The 21,850-nt window shown below is 34.9% G+C and overlaps 1 protein-coding gene across 3 annotated transcripts; it reads left to right on the plus strand.

Annotated features, from left to right (window-relative positions):
• The first annotated feature begins 4,772 nt into the window (after positions 1–4,772).
• On the plus strand, positions 4,773–21,103 carry LOC21410045 (RNA-binding protein 28). Of its 3 annotated transcripts, none has more exons than XM_024173142.1 (18): positions 4,773–4,927; positions 5,052–5,112; positions 5,257–5,293; positions 5,498–5,628; positions 5,758–5,850; positions 5,918–6,026; positions 6,913–7,046; positions 16,219–16,358; positions 16,996–17,046; positions 17,131–17,213; positions 17,298–17,352; positions 17,434–17,548; positions 18,004–18,538; positions 18,618–18,831; positions 18,960–19,030; positions 19,300–19,468; positions 19,603–19,732; positions 20,175–21,103. In XM_024173142.1, exons 1-18 carry the CDS (start codon positions 4,811–4,813, stop codon positions 20,864–20,866), a joined length of 2,937 nt encoding a protein of 978 aa, XP_024028910.1. In that variant the 5' UTR covers positions 4,773–4,810; the 3' UTR covers positions 20,867–21,103. The 3 variants fall into 3 exon arrangements, with proteins under 3 accessions (XP_024028910.1, XP_024028912.1, XP_024028911.1); XM_024173144.1 differs by having other exon boundaries at positions 5,924–6,026; XM_024173143.1 differs by having other exon boundaries at positions 5,761–5,850.
• The last annotated feature ends 747 nt before the right edge of the window (positions 21,104–21,850 follow it).

The following is a 21,850-nucleotide window of genomic DNA, read 5'->3' on the forward strand; positions in this document are numbered from 1 at the left end:
TAAGCACGTAAAAAAAATAGCAAAATGTGCCATAAAACAATACTTCATATATTTATTTCTTTTTGTTTAAACAATCCAATGCAGGTAAATAAATAAATCGCATAAATAAATCGCATAGCTTCACTTTAGCATGCTTCATTAATAATCCTATTATACCAATGGTATTTTGATTAGGAAATGATAATCCTAATCGAAGTTAGGCGGCTCCACCTAGCCCAATCCGAGGGCCTCACCCATCAATGTGTGAATTTGCTCATTTATATAAGTGTGTGTGTGTGTATGGATATGAATATGTTTGAAATGCTCTTTATTTGTGGTCTTATAATTAATTATTATTTGGCTTAGTTCGTTTCTTGGCATGAAATTTCTCAACAAATTTATCATATTTTCTTGCAAATTTTTTAGAAGAACCCCACCAAAATTGATAATTATGGTATTTGGTTGCGTTAGCAAGACTGCAACTGTTCATGCCAAGCTTTGCAAGAGAGAGAGCACAAAACAATTCCACAACTCGAAGACTGCAACTGTCCCTGAGTAATCGTCACTAATGCTTCTTTTAGTTGTAATTATATTGTGAATGAAGAAATGAAAAAAAAAGAGAATTAATTATCATAAATTTATTGTTAAAAAATTCAAAATCATATCCAGATGTTTTTTAAAGTTAAATAAGTATTTCTAAATATAAAAAATAATTATATATATTTAAGTTTCATATCATGTCTATTTTGGTCATTTTACATACCCACAACAATTCAACCTCAAAATTTACCAAACGCTATTACACTGATTTTAGAACCAGCACAGTTACTATAATTACAGTTTATCAAACACTCAGTTACTTCTTGTAATAGCTGCTTTTTTCTTCAGCACAGCTAAAAGTAATTTTTCTAAAATTCACAGTACTATCAAACTAAGCCAAAGACAATAAGGTATTTACGATAAAAAAAGAAGAAGAAAAAAAATAACAGGGCTTCAAAAATAATCACCCGAGAGAAGGGAAAAAGGGAAAAAATAAAGAAAAAGTGGAAAGAAAATTTTTTGTTCTAGAATTGCATTTAATACCTCTGCAGTAGAATCGGTACAAATCATCATGCTGGCAAGATAAATCACCACTATACATAGCCCACCTTATCAATACAATAAATAAAATAGAAAAAAAAATTGAGCTTTACCCACACACGGCATGCAATCAGCCGGAGAGAAGGAGGAACAATGAATACGCAATCCCTGCACACAAAAATCCATGAAACCAAAAGATGAAGAATATATAAATTTTTTTGATAATACAGTTAGATTTTGATGACTCAACAGCGACGAAACAAAGCAGTCAAAGAGAAAGAAAAAAGCAACCCAAACAAAAATATTGAGTCAAACCAACAAAGCTAAAATCGCAAATGAAACTAACAGAAAAAATAACAATAAGTAAGAACATATGTCACGGAACATGAAAACTAAACGGAAACGGAACCAATAATCAAAAGACAATAAAAAATAACATATATATTACAAAGAATTACAGGAGAAGAATGATTACCGATTTGAATTTTCAGTTTTAAGTTTTTATAGTAAAAAACTCTCAGAAAATATCACATCAAATTTTTTTGTTACAGTGAAAAACTCTCAGAAAATGTCACATCTCAACTCGAATTAAAAATTTAAATCCGCAAAGTGAACGAATGTGTCCAAAGAAAATATAAACACGATAGCATAGTAAAAACCACATCCAAAACAAACCGATGGACATCGTGAATAAATATCGGAATAGAAAAAAAAAAATTCGATGTTTACCTTAACAAAAAGGAGTCTAAAACACTAGACCAACAAAGAAAAGAATTAAAATAGACATTTAATTTTTTTCATACCTCGTATCATACAACCTGCAAAGTCAAAACAAAATAAATAATAGAAACACGTGCAATAGTAAAATTGCAATTAATTGCAAAAGTCCCTGTAAAAAGAACTGTTAGTCACATAAGGAAATCTCAAATAAAATCAAAGCAAACATAAAACCGAAGTAAAAAAAAAAGGCCGAAAGAAGAATAAAAAAATATGAGAATTTTTTTTATAACCAAAATAAAGCATGAAAATGAAATAATGAGAAAACAAAAAATGTCTTAGATTAAGGCAGATCTGCTGCAAAGCACAACATAAAAAGAAAAGGGCAAAAAAAGTTTTAAAAATAGAGATAAACAAAACATGAGATCCAAAGAAAAACTAAAAACCACAAATGCAAACATAAGTACAAGAAGTATAGAAACGATAAAAAAATATCCAGAAGACCAATCCAGAAGTACATGAAGTATACAAACGAAAAAAAGAGGAAATCAACCCAGAAGGCAAAAAATTGCAGAAGAACACATTATAGAAGACCAAAAGATGGAAACCCAGAAAAAAAAAAGAATTAAGATAGATGTGGTCTAAAAACGCAATAGAAAAAAATCGAGGGTTTGAAGAAGAAAGAAAGAGAAAATCCAGAAGAAAAACATAAGATCCGTTCCAAAACACACCAGAAGAAGAAAAATGCGGAAATTTTTTTTTGAAAAATGAAGATGAACAAAACCGAAGAAAAGTAGAAAGCCCCAAATAAAAGTGGAAAACCAGAAACTAACAGTAAATAAAGTAGAAGAACAACGACAACGCATTGGAAAAAAGGAAGCAAATAGTTTCCAGAAAGCAGTAAGAGAAGAAAAACGAAGGAAAGAAACAGAAAAGCAAAAACAGAAGATAAAATACCAAAAGATCGAAGAAGAGAGCATAAGAATAAAAATGAAGAAAAGTCTAGTTCATTTCACCGATTCGAGTTTAGAATTTAAATTTTATTATAGTATATAATTTTAAAAAATAATTACATTTAATTTTTTTATTACAATAAAAAACTCTTATAAAAAATAAAATACTGACGTATAAAATGACAACAAATTATTGAGGTATATTGGACACTGAATATATAGATAAGACAATTGTTTAAAAATAAAAGGACAGTTGTGGCGTGTTATTTTCATGATAAATAACACTAACGTTTGGTTCATGGATTAAAATCATATAATTAGAACCATTTTTAATTTACGTGTATTTTTTGTAAGAGAAAATACTGTAGCGAATCATGAACCATGATTCAAATTATAGTTTGAATCCTCCAACCAAACGTCCCATTAAAACGAACTTTTTTTGGATTAATTATAAAAAATTCTCCTGAATTATACTTTTTGTAACACTTTATTTTTTAATCTTCAAAACATAACATTTATTCTCATGAACAATAAAATGTTAATAAAAAAACTCTTTTTATTAAGTTTTTTAAGAAAAATTGACATGTAATTTATTATTTTAGGGTATTTATTTTTGGTAGCTTTATAATTTAAAATTTAATTTAAATTTAAAATTAATTTAAATTCAAATTTTTAATTATGATACATCTATTATTGATTGAATGTAAGTAAAAAATTTTATGAAATTTTTTTGTATAATAAAAAAATTTATGAAGTTTTTTTTGAATATTTAAATTAGATTAGATTCAAATTAAATTTTAACTCATAAAATTATCAAAATAGTAAATTAAATGCCAATTTTAGTTAAAACTTAACAAATGGTGCTTTTTGTTAATATTTTATTTTTAAAGAAGAACAGACGTTGTGTTTTAAAAATCAGGGGTATAATTAATGGGAAATTTTTGTAATTAAATATATATATTTTTTTGGAAATAAGCGGCACGCTGTTTTACTTTTAACCATAGAGTTTCATCTTGTTCGATATGAAACGACATAATATTGGGTAGACAAACGACATATCCTTTATTAGTTCTTAAAATGTCAGTTAAAATATAAATGAAATACATGTAGTTTAAGAACACAAAGATTTACTTTGTTTTTTTTCACTTTCTTCTTAAGAGATTGTCGTTTGATTACTTGTAAAAATAACAGCTTCTCGGAAGAGAAGGTTATGTGCATACTTAATGATAAAACGACATATTTATTTTTGAACAGGGAAATCTTTTTGACGACAAACAAGAGCAAAACTAGAAACGACAAGGAACAAGTCGTCTTAGTTTAAGCAAAAGAAGTATGGTTTTTCACAAAAAAAGGGGAAAAACGACAAAAAAAAAATTTAAGGGATGTTTACTTTGCATCGAAGGGAAAAAGAGAACGTGACGAATGCTTTTTTTTTTTTAATCTAATAATATATTTACTTATAAAATTAGTAATAGAGATTTAATAGATCCCACATAATATAGAGAATGAGAAAAGAGAATGCCGCCCCATTTAGTATTGATTTTTTATCAAAAAAAATAAATACTAAATCTACTTATTGCACTCTTAATGAATTACTATAAAATTAATAATTATTAAATTATATAAAAAGATATTTTAGTAATTACCTTTGTAATATTGCTATTTTTAATTTCAATAAACATAACTCATAAGAAAAGAAATATAATTATTTCTTATTACATCATTTAATAATCAAATAAAGTGAATGAATAAATTTTAATTCTATTATTTTGCTTTTCTTTCTAAATTCATTACCCATTGAATACCCATTGAATTACTTTACGGTTCGGTAAACGCGCTTAAAGTACAATCAACATGTCCTATTATTTAACTTGAGCAACGACATATTCTTAACAAAAACGACCTGCTCTCTGTGCGTGTTTTTCTTTCGCAGAGACAACAAAGTTCCACCATCGCGGGCCCAAAAGGCCCAAATAGCTCGAGCAAGCCTCAAACAGAAGAAAACCCTCCGTCGTATGTTCTGTTTGGGGTTTTAGAATCATCTTATTCATCTGTCTCAGTTTCTCTCCCGCGAAACAGCTATGGCGAAGAAGAAGAAAACCAGAGATGGTGGCGACGTTGACGACAAAACCCAAACCAATTTCTCTCCTTCCACCGTCTTTGTCGGCAACTTGCCCTACGCCTTCACCGACTCTCAGGTATATTCATTTTCCACTCTCTTTCTCCGTTTGTTTTCCGAGAAACCGTCGGAAAAAATAAAGGAAAAATGAATTAGCACTTGTGTTTTTGGCTAATTGTGTTCATCTACCGGATAAAAATCAGCTGGAAGAAGCTTTCAGCGATGTCGGACCGATTAGGCGGTGTTTCATGGTCGCCAAGTCAGGTAAAGCTAAAACATTTTTCTTTCCGAGACTTCATTACAGTGTGATTCTTAGGTTATATTGATTCCAAAATGTCGGATTCTTGACTAATTTGAATTTCATCGATGTGCTAAGTGGTGGTTAATCCGTTTTTTGTGTGTTCATAGGTTCAACTGAGAAACGTGGCTTTGGTTATGTTCAATTGTAAGTTTGGTGATATACCTTTTGCCCTTACTAAGTTTGTTGTTTTTGTTTTATAGGCATAGTTGAATCATTACCGACATTGGATTTGTTATTTATTTATTTTTTTATGTGTATAAAAATTATGAGTGTATTAATAGTGGAAATTCCTTGTCATGTTGTGATTTTTTTTTGGGTGCATTTTTGCTTTTATTTGTAATTTTGTAGTGCCGTCACGGAAGATGCAAACCGTGCTATAGAGGTGAAGAATGGTTTTTCTGTTGGAGGTCGGATAATCAATGTTAAACATGCTATGCACCGAGCCCCCCGTGAACAGAGACGGTCTAAGATAAGTGAAGGTTGAAACCCTACTTTAGTTTGGACTTCGCGCATACTATTCTCTTGCTAAAGAGCATGTGAACATGTTGATTTCTCTTTAATTTTTATTTTTCTTTCCCTCCATGGTAATGTTCTCTCTATTTACTTAGCAGCAAATTTGGAGAATTCTCTGAAATCAGAGGAGGACAAGGATGGCGGTACTACCAAGTCAGAAAAGGATGCTTCAAACTTGGCTGGAGGAGGTTGTTAAACTATATTTATTCATTTCTCGTGTTTTTTATGGTTTTTGGATCTCATTTTGTTTTTCAGTTTCAGCTGTTGCTCTAAAGAAAAATTCCGAGAAACAATTGGAGGTTAGAAAAGCTGCAAAACTTCATGTTGATTTAGAGGATAAAACGGGTGGTTCAGAAAAGCAAAGGTACCGAATTATAATACGTTCCCCCTTCCTTAGGTGGTTCATTTTTAAAGTGCCTCACATTTGGAGAATGAGAGTATATCATTAAGTCATGCAATTATATTTTATTCTCTTTTTGCATATATGGTGCTTCATAATATCCTTCTATTCTTTGTTGAATTCATGATGTTTGGGTCTCTGACTTTCCTAGAACGGCCTGACTTGTTTTGCTTTCATGAAGTACTCTTAGCAATAAAATTGGAGTGCACTGAGTAATTTGAAATATAACAGAAATTGGACTGCATTTAGACAGTTCGTAGTGCTGTTAGATTCATTAGGATGTAAGAATGCCTTGATCATAATTAGCCTAATAGGATATACATTTTTTTTATTTCAGCTGATGATGATTCTTCAGTTATGAACTTATGATATCAGCATCCAACTAAATTAATTGAGAATGCTCTGTACTGATTCTTTTTTTTAATACAAATAATCAAGAATTAGCTTTTTTGATTAGATTATTGTTATAACTTATTCCCCCAACTGAAAATTACATTTAACACAAGATAGGATTGGCTTCAACTCTTTTCAAGCTGAGGACCATGTTTTATTAGGTCTTGCCTGATAAAGCAATTAGAAGATTTTTTATTTATTTTTTTATTTTTTTTTTAAATTTTTAAAGTGCAGACGGAGTTTTCTTTATTGCATTGTTTCATCAGTTTCCTGTAATATGTGTTTCCTACACTTTAGTTCGGACATCCCACTGATCCACTTTTGGGTATCCTATTTCTTATTTCACTTGGCTGTACTTTTTTGCCTGTTTGTCTCGTTTTTGTATTCTTTTATATGTGGTTTCTAAAGTAATATGCCAATGATGTGATGAAATACTTTATTCCTTGTCAATGCGAAGAGTTGCGAGGACTGTGATATTTGGTGGTCTTATTAATGCAAAGATAGCGGAAGATGTTCTTAGCCAAGCTAGAGAAATTGGAACTGTATGTTCTGTGGCATACCCTCTTCCAAAAGAAGAGCTTGAGAAACAAGGTAAGTGATTTATTGCATGCATAAATTGTTTGTGCATGTTTTGCTACTCTTAACTATCATAAAAGAGGGGTAGAGAATGATAATTTCTCATTGAATTAGAATAATTGGTACACAGAATTATATAGACTATTCCAGGGAGAATAATAGGAAACTAATCTACCCAAATCAGAAAAATTCCTAACGTTACAAATCCCATGGTTCAAAGGATCAAAATAATTTTTCTAACTAAATATACACGCCAATTTCTTTCCTAACAATTAGCTAATGACAACTGTACAATTTAACACTCCCCCTCAAGCTGGAGAATAGATGTCTTCCATTCCTAGCTTGGAAATAATTTCATGGAAAGGTGCATTTTTGAGTCCTTTGGTCAAGATATCTGCTAGTTGACTCCCTGAAGGTGCATAAGGCATGCAAATCAGACCTCCTTCTAGCTTTTCTTAGATGAAGTGTCTGTCAATCTTGATATGCTTTGTCTTGTCATGCTAAACTGGTTATGAACAATGTTTATTGCTGACTTATTGTCATAATACAGCTTCATAGGACCTTCCCACTTGATTCCCAAATCATCCAAGATGATTTTCAGCCACAATAATTCACACTCCTTGGGCCATCGACCTCGCCACTACATTATGCTTTTTAGTCCTCCATGTTACCAAATTTCCCCCAAGAAACGTGCAATAACTAGATGTCGATCTCCTGTCGACTGATGAACCTGTATAGTCTGCGTCTGTGTAGGCTTCCAATGTGAGTTCATTATTTCTTTTGAATAGAACTCACTTTCCCGGACTACCTTTCAAGTAGTGTAATACATGGTAGGCTGCTCGTAGGTGTGTCTCTCTCTCGGACTATGCATGAACTGACTAATCATGCTAACTGAGTATGCAATGTTTGGTCGAGTATGAGCAACGTAGATGAGTTTTCCTACCAATCTTTGGTATATTTCCCTATCAACGACTGGTTCTTCTTTTGCTTCCCCTAGCTTCTGGTTTGGCTCAATAGGTGTAGCTACTGGTTTACAACCAAGTTTTCCTATTTCCTTCTAGAGATCTGTCACATACTTTTGCCGTGAGATAAAAATGCCCTGTCTCGAGTATGAAACTTCAATGCCAAGGAAATACTTCAGTCTTCCAAGTTCATTTATTTCAAATTCTTTGATCAAGCATTGTTTCAAAGCTTCTCTCCTCTTCATCATTTTTTGTGACAATAATATCATCAACATATACCAAGAGGGCTGTCAATCCCCTGTTACCGAATGTTTGATGAAAAAGGTACGGTCTCCTTGACTCTGTCTGTATCCTGTTGCTTTCATTACTCCAGCAAATCTCCCAAACCAAGCTTTGGGTGACTGTTTTAGTCCGTATAGGGCCTTCTCCAGTCTACACGCCTTGTTAGTTGTTCCATCTCCTTCAAATCCTGGTGGAGTGCTCATGTAAATTTCCTCTTCTAGGTCACCATGCATGAAGGCATTCTTCACATCGTACTGTTGAAGTTGCCAATTAAAATGAGCTGCCAGAGATAACAAGATTCTCAGTGTTCATTTTTGCCACAAGAGCAAACGTCTCTTGATAATCAACTCCATAAGTCTGAGTATAGCCCTTAGCAACCAATTTCGCGTCATAACTCTCAAGAGAACCATCAGCTTGTATTTTAAAGTGAAAATCCATTTGCAACCCACTAGATTCTTTCCTTTTGGCTTATCAACAATCTCCCATGTTTTGTTTTTTTTCCAATGCATCCACTCCTCTCTCATAGCATTCCTCCACTCCCTTTTTGAGTATGCCTCAGATAAAGTGAAATATAGTGGGACAATGGATATAAAGGACACTTTGTGCATTCTCTAGTACCTTTCCTAACAACAATAGGAAGATCAGAATTCCTTTTTGGTGTTTCAACAGATTGTATATACAAGGGAGAATCAGAGCTTACCATATCTTCATTAGCAAAGCTCCGGATGTCATTTCGGACTTGTGTCAGGTTTGGAACAACTTTCCTTCTTGAGTATACCTGAGGAAATCTCATTGAGTCATAAATATGAATAGACGTTGGTGTGACTTGAGTATGGATGGGTATTGGAGTGGGCACATGTTCTGGAACGGGTATTGGAGTATGTATAGGTACTGGATTGGATGCATGTTCTAGTTTTGGGGCTGACATGGATTCAGGAATTGAGACAGACTCGATGGAAGATTGGGACATTCTATTTTTGAGTAGATGGAGATGGTGTCGAGGGTAGATCAAGAGACCCAAAAGAACCGAAATCACAACCACAGTCTTTATCTTCCATAAGTGGAAACTCACCCTGAAGATAGGACAATGTGAAGTAGGGTTTGTTTTTAGCAAAGGTGACATCTATAGATATGTATGACTTTCTAGGAGGATGATAGCATTTATACCCATTTTGTGTAGATGAATAGCCAAGAAACACACGTTTGATTGCTCTAGGGTCTAACTTTCCTCTATTTAGGCTATGGATATGGACAAATAGGTACAACCAAAGACTCTAGGTATGAGACCATTTGATGTTCTGACATGGGGATAGAATTTTGCAAGACTTTCCATGGGAGTTTTATAATCTAATGTTCGTGAGGGCAGCCTATTGATCATGTATGTGGCAGTAAGAACAACCTCCCCCCAATAAGATTTAGGAACATTTCCTTGAAATAACAATGCCCTAGTGGTATTAAGTAAATGGCCATTTTTCCTTTCAGCAGCCCCGTTTTGTTGTGGTGTGCTTACACATGATGATTCATGAATAATGCCTTTTTGAAAGTAGGGTGTCAAAATTTGATTGAAGTAATCCCTGGCATTGTCCGACCTAAAGCCTTTAATTTTTACGCCAAATTGGTTTTGTATCATGGAGTGGAAGTTAGGAATGACACTGCTTACATTAGATTTTGGTTTGATCAAGAATATCCATGTAACCCTAGTACAATCATCAATTAGAGAAACAAATCATTGAGACCTCGAAATATATGAAATTGTAGACGATCCCCAAATGTCATTGGGAATCAATTCAAAAGGGTGAGAACATCTTTTATTACTAATGGGAAAGGATACACGAGTATGCTTTGCAAGTTCACAAATATCATAATGAAAATCACATAATTTGGAATTGCAAGTTCACAAATATACACGAGTATGCTTTGAAGGGGTTGAGGGAAAGATTTGTGAGGTTTGGGATCACATAATTTACTGGGTGGCGCTGTGGACTTCACAAGATAAAGAATTAAGGCCTTTTCTTTCCCGGATATGTTAAGGTGACGGGATTTAGTTTTGGCTTAGTTTTCGTATTAGCCTTTTGTGCTTGTGTGGTTTTTTTTTTTTTTTTTTTTTTTCTCGTTCGCTTAGTTCTGTTCCGTGGACTTCTTGTTCTCGGAAAAAAAAAAGATCTACTTTGGGGGTGGGATAGTATATTTCATTAAGCCTTTCTGTGGTTTATAGTTTAGTTGATCTTTAGGCTTTTTGTGTTTTCTTGGTCAATCGCTTGTCTCCTTTTGTATTTGCTTTCTTTTTTATTTAATTCAAGGTTCCTGTTTCTTATCCAAACAATAAAAATAAAAATAATCACAATGAAAATCAGTAACATTCAATCCTTTAAACAAAGAGGGAAACATGATATTTAAGACTCTAAAGGATGGATGACCAAGACGAAAATGGTGAAGCCAAATGGCATCTTTATTTGAAGAACTGAGAAATGATAAAGACAAATGATTCATGACTTTCTTTGAAGTACTCGGTGTCTCAAGATAGTAGAGCCCATTCCATTCCTTAGCAAGTCCAATCTTCCTCCCTGAACCTTGGTCCTGAAAAACACAATAAGGACGGAAAGTTACATAACATTTTAGGTCTTTTGTAAGCTTTTCAATTGAAACAAGATTTGCTGACAATTTTGGTACATGGAGAACATTTTTAAGGACAAGAGAAGGCGTCATGGATATCTCCTAATCCTGCAACTATAGCAAGAGAACCATTTGCAATGGTAATTTTCCTACTACTAGGACACTGAGTATAAGTGTTGAAATATTGTGAGGTGTAAGTCATGTGGTCTGTGGCCCCCAAGTCAATTACCCAAGAGTTGGTCAAACACTTTTCTGAGAAATGTAATCCAAAAGAAAATGAAGACTTACCTGAGAATGCCAATGAACATGCACCAAAAGGCTTCTTAAGAGATCCGATCAAGCCATTGAGTTTTTCAATATCTTCACTAGTGAGTGTCCTTTCTCCTGCCCCTCGCGTTGGTTGGCTTGTTCTGTCAGATGAGCCTGAGATTAAGACCTTTGCTCACCTCCACGATTTCCCCATTCTCGGCTTGATGGTTTACCATTCAATTTGCAGCAATTCTCGTTGGTGTGCCTTGGTTTTTTACAGTAGGTACACAAATTATCCTTGTTGTCTCTCCGTGATGATTTTGACAGGGTTGCTTTCCCCCTTTCTTGTGTATGTGGTTGTTCACCAAGGCTGAGCCATCTAAAACTTGAGGTTCGAGCATTATGCCCCTTCGACTTTCTTTTGCCCGAACAAGAGAAATTGTCTCCTCTAATGAAGGTGTCTCCTCTTTGCCGAGTATCTGTACCCTAACCTGATCAAATTCAGGATTTAGTCCAGCCAATAAATCATATACTTGGTCCTTCTCAATTAAGTTCTTCAAGATAGCAGCTTCTTCTGGGCATTTCACCTCAAATACCCGATAGTGATCCAGCTCTTGCCACAAGTTTTTCAGTAAATTGGCATATTCTGTCACCGATTTGCCTACCTTTTTGGTTGCATTGGTCCTCACCTTAATCTCATACACTTTGGCTGCATCACAAGCTTTTGAATAGGTTCGCTGCATGGAGTCCCAAATCTCCTTTGCAGTTGTGAAAAACATACCGGTGTCACTAATTGTAGGATCCATAGTCCCATAACCATGACATGATCATGGAATCAGCTTCATCCCATGCTTCACACTTTGGGTCTCCCTTTTTCGGTCCCGTCCTGAGAAGATGACTAAGTCCCTTTACCCTTAAGGTATGCTTTAATAAATTGGGACCACTTGAGATAATTTTTTCTCATACAATATGTATGTAGCCCGAATGTTCTGCAGATCTCCAGTCATTTGATTTGAGTTGACCTCCTCTGTTTGAGCAGAGGTATTTGAAACCTTGGTTTTAGATGTGGCCATGGTGATCGAAAGGAGAAAAAGATTGGAAGAAAAGGATTGAGGATGAAACAGAAAATAACGCAGCAATGAAGGCTGCAATCAAATTGTCTTATCACAGTAATAAAGGCTGCACGAAGATGGAAACCCAGAGAAAAAAAAAGCCTGTAGCTCTGATACCATATTGTAAAAGAGGGGTAGAGAATGACATTTTCTTATTGAATTAGAATAATTGGCACACAGAAATATATAGACTATTCTAGGGAGAATAATAGGAAACTAATCTACCCAAATTAGAAAAATTCCTAACGTTACAAATCCCATGATTCAAGGGATCAGAATAATTTTCCTAACTAAATATACACGCGGATTTCTTTCCTACGATTAGCTAATGACAACTGTACAATTCAACATTAACCGGTATCTCTAGTCATCCTTAACTCTCGGACTTAGTAAGACGATATTGCAGTACTAGGAAAGCAGAAACCTTGGGGCATAGAAACTAATTTCCTTAATAATGAGCAATAAGGAAATAAATTACGAAAATATATTTAATTCTATAGTGCATACGTCTACACTACATTTATATATATATATTATATATATACACAACACATCATACATGTTATATCTAGTTATATGTTTCAACATAATTCATTACAAATAAGATTTCTAGTTTATTATAAAAGACGTGCGCACGCACACACACATTTCCTCTTTGCCTCCCTTTTCTTCACCTTGACGTGCAAAGATCGTCCCTTGTGGGAAGCTTTCCAACGTATTTGAGAAGTGTGATAATAGAGTGCAATGTGTTCTATGAGGGAATGAAATATCGTGAGGCATTTTAGGGCACGAAATCCTAGACACGCTGTGGGGGTACCTTGGGGTTGTACCTTGGAAGTGTCAGGTTATCCTTTTGCCATCAAATGGCGATCTCTTGAGACTCCCCTGGGGGAGGATTCAACTTTTGAACACCTGAAGTTTGTTTTTGTTTTGTTTTTTGTTTTTTGTTTTTGTTTGCAACCCCCGAGATCATCCTAAAGGATGCTCATTGTTTTAATTTTTTGTGCTCTTCTTCAAAGTGTTTTTGACCTGGTGGAGCCAAATCTTCTTACTTGATGTCAACTACCAATATGTTGAAACATGAGAAGTGTGATGATACATGAATAAGGGAATAGTTTGGTTGAGTATGTTTCCCATGACAATGCTTGCAACGACTCCTTTGTCATGGGATAGGGATGGATATTTGGTTGGTTCCTCTTAGTTAGCAAGGGCACGCCATGTTAACCGTTGAGAATGACTTAGGTGTCAATGAGTGTGAAAGATTTATGTATAGTGCATTTGTTGAATACGATGATGTTGCTGAAGAAACCTCCGAAAGTGATAGCTTGTAGATGATTTTTTCCAATTTATTTTGCCTTTTATTTTGCTAATGACTTTGGCTATTATTTTGCAAAAAAGGCGGAGTAGATACATTTTTGAATATTTGCACTTGTTTTTCTTGTTTTTGATAGTTTTGTCAAAAAAAAAAAAATGCCAAAAGAGGAGATTGTTAGGTTTTAGTTGGCATTTATGGCAACAAGAAACATGATAATTTAAAAAATAGGTTTGCAGATAATAACGTGGTGTGCAAGTCAAATCTATGTTGAGATAGTTGAATTTCAAAGTGAGATTTACCAAGGTAAAATCTTGATTTGTGTATTTGGATAAAGTTGAATTTTTATCTGGATATCTGTTAAAGGTTTGCTATAGCTGTCAAAGATTTGGAAAAGAGAAATCCTAATCTAAGGTGAATTTGAAAAACAACTTAGATAAGGATTTTGGTTTGGTTATATAAATTCCAGGGAGTGGCAATTCTATTAGAGGACATTTTGAGGAAGATTTTGGGAGGAAAAATCATACAAAGATTTTGATTTTTTTTTTTTTAAATCAGAATTAAATTCGCACATATTATGTTGCAACAAATTGTGGAACAAATTATGCAACATTCAAATTTTGAGAGATTATGATATGAGATTTGAGATAGGATTTCGTGATGCTCTATATAATTCTCAAATCAGATGTGATTGAAGGCTTCTTGGTTTTACACACACAATACTTTGAGAAGTTTACACTCAACGGCCTTCAAGAGGGCATTCACGCATAAAATTTTGAGTGCTTGTGTTCTACATTCTTCGAGAGAAGAAATAGCTGTCTTCGGGAGAAGACGATCTGCAGTGTCGAAGGGGATTCAACCACTCATCATTCTTCTGGGGAAGAATTTGGAGTTTTCGGAAGAGAACAATATGCCAAGTGAAGGGATTTCATCTTGCAAAGCTTAAAGACGAGTGCTGCTCGCTGAATAGATCTAGCTAATTATTACAAGACCTAGACGACAATTATGAGAGGGAGTCTTTAGATTGTTTAAGTCCATTGGTGATTGTGATGTTGTTTAATTAGTGGATTGTTCATTAGCTGGGTGTGACCCTGTGGATGTAGGTTTTTACTGAACCACATAAAAATTTCCCGAGTTCTATTTATTTACTACTTTCGGTAATTATTTAATCTGGTTAAATAATTTTTAGGATTAATTACAAAGATTCCCCCTGAATTATATCCCTTGTAACACTTTGCCCCCTGATCTTTAAAACTTAGCATTCGTTCTCCATGGACAATGAAATATTAACAAAAAAGGCCCATCCATTAGGTTTTTAATTGAAAGTGACATTTAATTTTCTATTTTGAGGTATTTTGGTAATTCTATGGTTTAAAATTTAATTTGAATTTAAATTAATTTAAATATTTCATAAAATTCATAATTTTTTTATTCTACCAAAAAAAAAAAAGATTCATAAAACTTTTAACTTACATTCAATCAATAATGGATGTATCATAATTAAAAGTTCAAATTTAAATTAGTTTTAAATTCAAACTAAATTTTAAACGATAGAGCTATCAAAATATCACAAAATAACAAATTAAATGTCAATTTGCGTTGAAAAACCTAACAGATGGGGTTTTTTCGTTAACATTTCATTGTTCAGGGAGAATGAATGTTATGTTTTAAAGATAAATGGGCAAAGTGTTACAATAGATATAGTTCATGGGGAATTTTTGTAATTAATCTTAATTTTTATTCGGTAAATTAATTTAACAGGAATTGTTTCTATAATTGTTGAAACAAATACTAAAACAATTGCGCTATACATAGATCTTTCAGAGTGCTCAAGGTACTCTCGAGGTAGTACTACCTCATTTTCAAAGTGGGCATACCACGAACCCCACTCAAGGTAACGACCCATTATGTTTGTTGCCCGTGTATCTTGTTTACTTGTAATGTGGTAACACCCTATACGTTGAGGTAAGATCTCATGACCCTCACCTACAATTCACTCTAACATGTACCTAGACACCACCTTATCTGTTAGGACTCGGGCTTTAGGTATGAATGAGTACGGGGGAAAGGACGTTGCTACAGTTTCATGCGTATAATTGTTCCCATGTATGACCCCTTGTAGCCTAATAAACCAGCGTACACGACGGAGTGTCGGGAGATCGTCACGTGATTCCAAAAAGACGTCCTGGTACCTCCGAGGTACAACCTCAAGGGATCCCCACGGTGGGACAAGGGTTTTGTGCCTACTATAAATACTATCTTTCGTTCCCTCATAAAGCTTGTTGCACTCCATTATCACACTTCTCAAGTACCTTACAAGCGAGAACGTCAGAGAGCCTCGGGGACAATCGTTGGAGGCGAAGAGGTCATATTTGTATTAGGACTACCTCTCTAACACTAATGCATTATTTTGCAAGGTTATCCTTGAAAATGTGCAAAGTTGGATCTTTGGTTTAAAGCATTCAGTGCATCAATATTTAACTGTTATATCAGCTACCTTATCTCCCTGATTCTTTCTTGCTTGGCATCACATACTTTTAACTTAAAATGTCAAGCATACTTTTGCTTGGATTTGCAATTATTTTGTGACCCTTTTACGGGTATTATTTGTTTGGTGTTGGATGGTAAATGAGGCAATTAGTGTGACACTTGTTCAGGTCTTATGCAGGAGGGATGCAAAATGGATGCTTCAGCAGTTCTTTATACAAGTGTCAAATCAGCTCGTGCTGCGGTTGCAGTGCTGCACCAAAAAGAGATTAAAGGGGTGGTTATCTGGGCTCGTCAGCTGGGTGGGGAGGTAAAGTTTATAATGAGCTGTCTACTCTAATTTTGACGCTCCTAATTTGGATGTGTGTTTTATTCATGATTTAAAGTGCGTTAAATACTTTTTATATTGTTTTTTTTTTCTTGGTTCTGCAAATACTTGTCTTATCTTTGCAAATAGTTTTCTTTGTGCTTGACTATTCGTCAAGTAGATGCCCAAAAAAATAAAAGATTCCAGGATGTTTAAAAATATTTTGTAGTATCTGGAGGAAATGCAGAGCTTAGAAAGGAATAAAGTTTAAATGTGCATAGCACATGTACATGCTTACACTTTTGCTAAAATTTTTATTTCCGGTATGCCTACCATACGAAGTTCTCTCTGGTTTACCCAGATTAAATGCGTTTTTGTATATCTATAGAGGGCTAACGGCTGAGCACAATCTAGGATGACGTCCCTTCATATACCCTTTGCTTTTGAACCTTTTATAGTCAACTCACCGGTAGTTCTCTCTCATTAGTACTTGCTATGCAAATGCTATTAGAGAAACAAGATATATTTTTCTTTTCCTTTGGCTGGGTGGGAGTCTGTTGCATATGTTATCGATGTAGCTCGTAATCTTAACATTACTGCGTGGGAAATCTAAAGAGTTCACTGTTGCATTCCTGGCCAGGGTTCGAAGACTCAGAAGTGGAAACTTATTGTTAGAAATCTTCCTTTCAAGGTTTGCTTAGAGTATTTGATAGTCCTACTTATTTCCCTGTTGGGAGAAACTCGGATTCTTTAAGTATACTGAAAACTTGTGCAGGCGAAAGTGACTGAGATAAAGGATATGTTTTCATCGGCAGGGTTTGTCTGGGATGTATTCATTCCTCATAATTCTGATACAGGGTACATTCCAATAATTAGAAAATTTTCTTCTCTCCCTAAAGAGAATTATCATTTTTTAATCGATCTTTTATTTTATCTTTGCAGAATATCCAAGGGTTTTGCATTTATCAAATTTACATCCAAAAGTGACGCGGAAAATGTATGATTTTTGTTACCTGTGCTTGAATATTAAAGTAACAAAGGAATCATTAGGTTCTGACGAGTGGACTTGTTTTTGCAGGCAATTCAAAAGTTCAATGGGCAAACGTTTGGCAAAAGACCAATAGCTGTTGACTGGGCTGTTCCTAAGAAAATATATACTCGATGCAACAATGCAAGTCTTACTCCAGAAAATGGTAATTGTTAATTGTCGTTGTCACTCCATATTCTTTAGAAACTTATGTTTTTTGTTATATTAACTCTGCAGTAAGTTTTTGAAATATCATCTAGATTCTGGGTTTTGTTCTTGAAGAACTGGATGTATGATTTCCGAGCAAAATAAGCAGCAGCAGTTCAATACTTGTTGCTGTCTGGTATGAGAATTGATTACACGTTAGAAAATGTTAACCAGTTAACGTTATTATATAGAAATGTTGATTCATGCTTAGAGGATGCTCTCACATTGATAATAATTGTCATAAATAACTATATGAAAAGTTGATTCGTCTATCCATTCGAGGGATGCTCTGGGGTTTGCAACATGTGTGTATGTGTGTGTGTGTGTTTACGTTACTGACAATGAATAGTCTATCAGTATTTATGTCGTCTGATGTTAATTGTATTTATAATGCCTAAAACCTGGTTTTTTCAGGAGAAGGTGATGAAACAGATGGGGAAACTGAAAGTGATACTGATGTTTCCAGTGATGATTTTGAGGAGTTAAATAAAAAATCCAAGCAACCTGATAGTGTTGATAGTGCTTCTGATTACTGCAACACCACAGAGAAAGAAGATAAGCCTGTTGAAGTTAATTTTGATGAAGAAGTAGATATAGCAAGAAAGGTTCTAAAGAACTTGATAGGATCCTCTTCTAAAGGAACTCCTACTTCGTGCGATGATGATTCTGTACTTCCAAAGAGGAACATGGAACCAAATATGGATGAATCTGTAGATATGCCTAATAAGGTATCAGATGAGTCTGCAAAAGCATCAGCAGTTTCCAGGCCTGGAATGCCTGACAAAGAAGAGCTAAAATCTCTTAAAGAGATAGAGGAAAAGGAAAAACTGCGTAGAACAATTTTCATAGGCAACCTCCCATTTGAAATTAACAATGAAGAAGTAGAACAACGGTTTTCTACTTTCGGGGAAGTGCAATCCTTTGTCCTAGTTCGTCATCCAGTCACCAGGTATGTAATATTTAATTTGATATGCGTCATTTCTTGCAAGAATTTATTGCAATGTCACATGACATCTTCATTGTGTCAGGCGACCGAAAGGAACTGGTTTCCTCATGTTCAAAACAACAGATGCGGCTACTGCTGCTATTTCAGCAGCTAATGTTGCATCAGGCGTGGGGATCTTTCTGAAAGATAGGAAATTGATTGTCTTGGAAGCTTTGGATAAGAAGGCAGCACACAACAAGGAAATAGAGAAGGCCAAGAATGAGGATCATGACCATCGCAATCTTTACCTGGCAAAGGTTGATTTCACTGACATTACATATTTCTCTCCCTTTTGTATATAAAACTCCCACTTTCTGCTTTTATTTTAGTTTTATGTGTGTTTTTCTTCAGTGTGGCTAACATTTCTCTATCAAACCTTTATTAGGAAGGTCTTATTTTTGAGGGGACTGCAGCTGCAGAAGGTGTTTCGGCTAGTGACATGTTAAAACGCCGAATGTAAGTATCCTAAATTAAACCATAAATCTCCGGAGAAGTTCAGAATTTAATTTAGTATTTTAAATTAAATTTCACTATACCCCATAGTCCTAAATTAAACTATGAATCTCCTGAGAAGATTATTGACACTTGGAAGAAAGAGAGATGCTAAGTGGTCCCTTGATAGACCATGATGCCTTTTAGTGTCCCAATGTTGATTAATGTCGTACAATTGTTAAAAAGTTCAGATTGTTTCACAGTAGAGTTAATGCTTTTTTCCGCATATGTAGGTTGGAAAGAAACAAGACGACAAAGCTTCAATCCCCAAATTTTCATGTTTCAAAGACTAGACTTGTTATTTACAATTTGCCCAAGTCAATGAATGAAAAAGAGCTTAAAAAGCTCTGTATTGATGCGGTTAGATCACGAGTGACAAAGCAAACACCTATGATCAGACAGGTTAGCTTTTATTTTCAAGATTAAGGATGCGATCATTTTTTCTGTACGTTAGATAATCACTAACAAAAAGTGACTTGCACCTCTCACATTTTGATAGATGGATATTTCTCTCATCTTTGTTGATATTCACGCAGATAAAGTTCTTGAAGGATATGAAGAAGGGAAAGGTTGTCACAGAGAATCACTCCCGTGGAGTTGCTTTTGTGGAGTTCTCAGAGCATGAGCATGCACTTGTGGCGCTGAGAGTTCTCAATAATAATCCTGGTAAGTGGTAACTTATTTGTAAAGATATTTTCCTTCTGCTTCGATAGTTAACCAGTGTCTATCTAGTTACCTTGAACCTCTAACATGATTAACTGGTGTCTAACTAGTACTTACCTTGAACCTTGAAATCATAAGTCCGTATTTTTTTTTGCCTTTTTTCCGCTGGATTACAAGTTTATGGTCTTGCTATATTTCTTTTAATTTGTCTTTCTTTTTCTTTTTTTTTAAGCCACTAGTATTAATGGTCTTAATTTGGTATAGTTCTTGGCTCCACAATGGGTTTTGGTACGGCCTGTTTCCACGTAAAAACCACACCTCCCATGGTGGATTGGCTCATTGATATTTCTCTCTAATAACCGAGTGTTTCATTGTTTGCCGCATAAGTTACTATTTTAATTCAGCAATTATGTTCTATGTCAAGTGTTTGTTCTGTAACTTGCAGCAACTTTTGGTCATGAGCACCGCCCAATCGTGGAGTTTGCTGTTGATAATGTTAAATTGTTGAAGCTACGGAAATCTAAGCAAAGAGCTCAGCACGAGACCCATGGCGATCCAAAAGACGCACAGCAAACTAGCGATTCAAATAGACCAGTTTCCCATCCAAACGAGAAAAAATCCAGAAAGCGCAAATCCAAAGGTGAGAATCGTGCATCCAATGATGCAGCAGTAAACAAAGAAGATGAAGTAGAAAATAGGGCCATCAGCGAAGCCACTAGTGATCGATGTGGAGCTCCAAAGAAGCGGAAACACAATCCGGCCTTTGGAAGGGCAAAAGAGTCACCTTCAAAAGAAATGTCAGGAGGCTCAGAACAGAAAGGGAAAGGCTTCAAAGGGAACCCGAAAAATGAGAAACGTGGCAGGAAACCTATTGATTGGCAAAAGCCAAAATCGGCCGAGGAGACGAATAAGAAACCTAAAAAGAGGAAGCCACAGGATCCTACTACAGGTGTTGAGGGGGAGAATACGAGAAGAAAGAGGCCAAACAAGAATAAGGACCCGTTGGGGCGAGATGTAGTAGATAAGCTTGACATGCTTATTGAACAATATAAATCCAAATACTCGCAAAAGGGTTCAAACCAAACTGATGGTGAGAGGAAAGGGTTGGGGCAGCTCAGAAAATGGTTCCAATCCTAATTGTCCGTTGCTTGGTTTGTACCATTCCATGGTATAGGTTCCATGTAAGAGTACAAAAAGGCATTGCTCAAGAATGTTGTGCTTTGTGTAACTTGGATCTTTTTTACTTAATTTTGCCAAGTTAATTGCCCATAAAACAATTTTGTTTTTTTCTTTTTTGAAAGTACAACAATTTTGTTTTAAGTTAATGTTGACAGTTAGTTGTATTATACTTTCATTTGGATCCCTAATTTATCCTTCCTGCTAGCTGTTCCAACTGTAGTTTACTAAGTCGTGTTTGTTTTTAGGGCTAAACTTGTGACCTGTCTACACCTCTCTCTCTCTCTCTCTCTCTACGCACACAGACATATATGTATGGCTATACATAATACACACGTACATATACGTAGATACTGCATATACAGGTATTTTTATGCATGCAGCTTGTCGGAGAGTTGGAAAGTCGACTCCAATTCATTCATGAACCAATTTAATAGTATGGGCCCATAAACATTAAAGTTGAATAAAAAGCTTCAATGAATAGAATATCTTTATCTTTTATGTTTTCAACTCCTTGAAACAACGCTCCACAAGGAGAAAAAACAAAGCAAAATCCGTCTTGTTCATGGTGATACGACCCTCCGGTGGTCCGATAAAGCCATACGAGAAAGAAATGCATGATTCCATTTGTGAATAGCCGAATATAGCAAGTGGAAACTACATTGTTGATTATTTGCTTTATTTGTCCCCCTTGATAGTGCTATGAAAGTTGAAACAAAACAATGATACAAAAGCAGTAAAACCCTAATACCCTTTTTACTTTTTTCTCATCCTTGAAAGCAATGGCCAGCAATTATGGGATTATGATGCTATATAGTATATTGGGTTAACTTTTTATTTTATTATTTTTATTTTGTTTTAAGATTTCAATACAAACCAAGTGTTTGAGTCAACTGGCTTGCTTGCTTAACTTTGAAGGACGCTAGAACAATGCTTTTTTGGTCG

Source organism: Morus notabilis, unplaced genomic scaffold, assembly GCF_000414095.1.
Source record: "Morus notabilis unplaced genomic scaffold, ASM41409v2 Scaffold45, whole genome shotgun sequence".
In the NCBI taxonomy this organism is placed as follows: Eukaryota; Viridiplantae; Streptophyta; class Magnoliopsida; order Rosales; family Moraceae; genus Morus; species Morus notabilis.

Bases quoted from the DNA above. Each gene is read 5' to 3' on its own strand.
- LOC21410045 (XM_024173142.1), top strand. From the start codon at position 4,811: ATGGCGAAGAAGAAGAAAACCAGAGATGGTGGCGACGTTGACGACAAA. The intron at 5,851-5,917 runs GTTGTTAAACTA...TTTGTTTTTCAG, and splicing joins TTCAAACTTGGCTGGAGGAG to TTTCAGCTGTTGCTCTAAAG. The intron at 18,832-18,959 runs GTTGATTTCACT...AACCTTTATTAG, and splicing joins GCAATCTTTACCTGGCAAAG to GAAGGTCTTATTTTTGAGGG.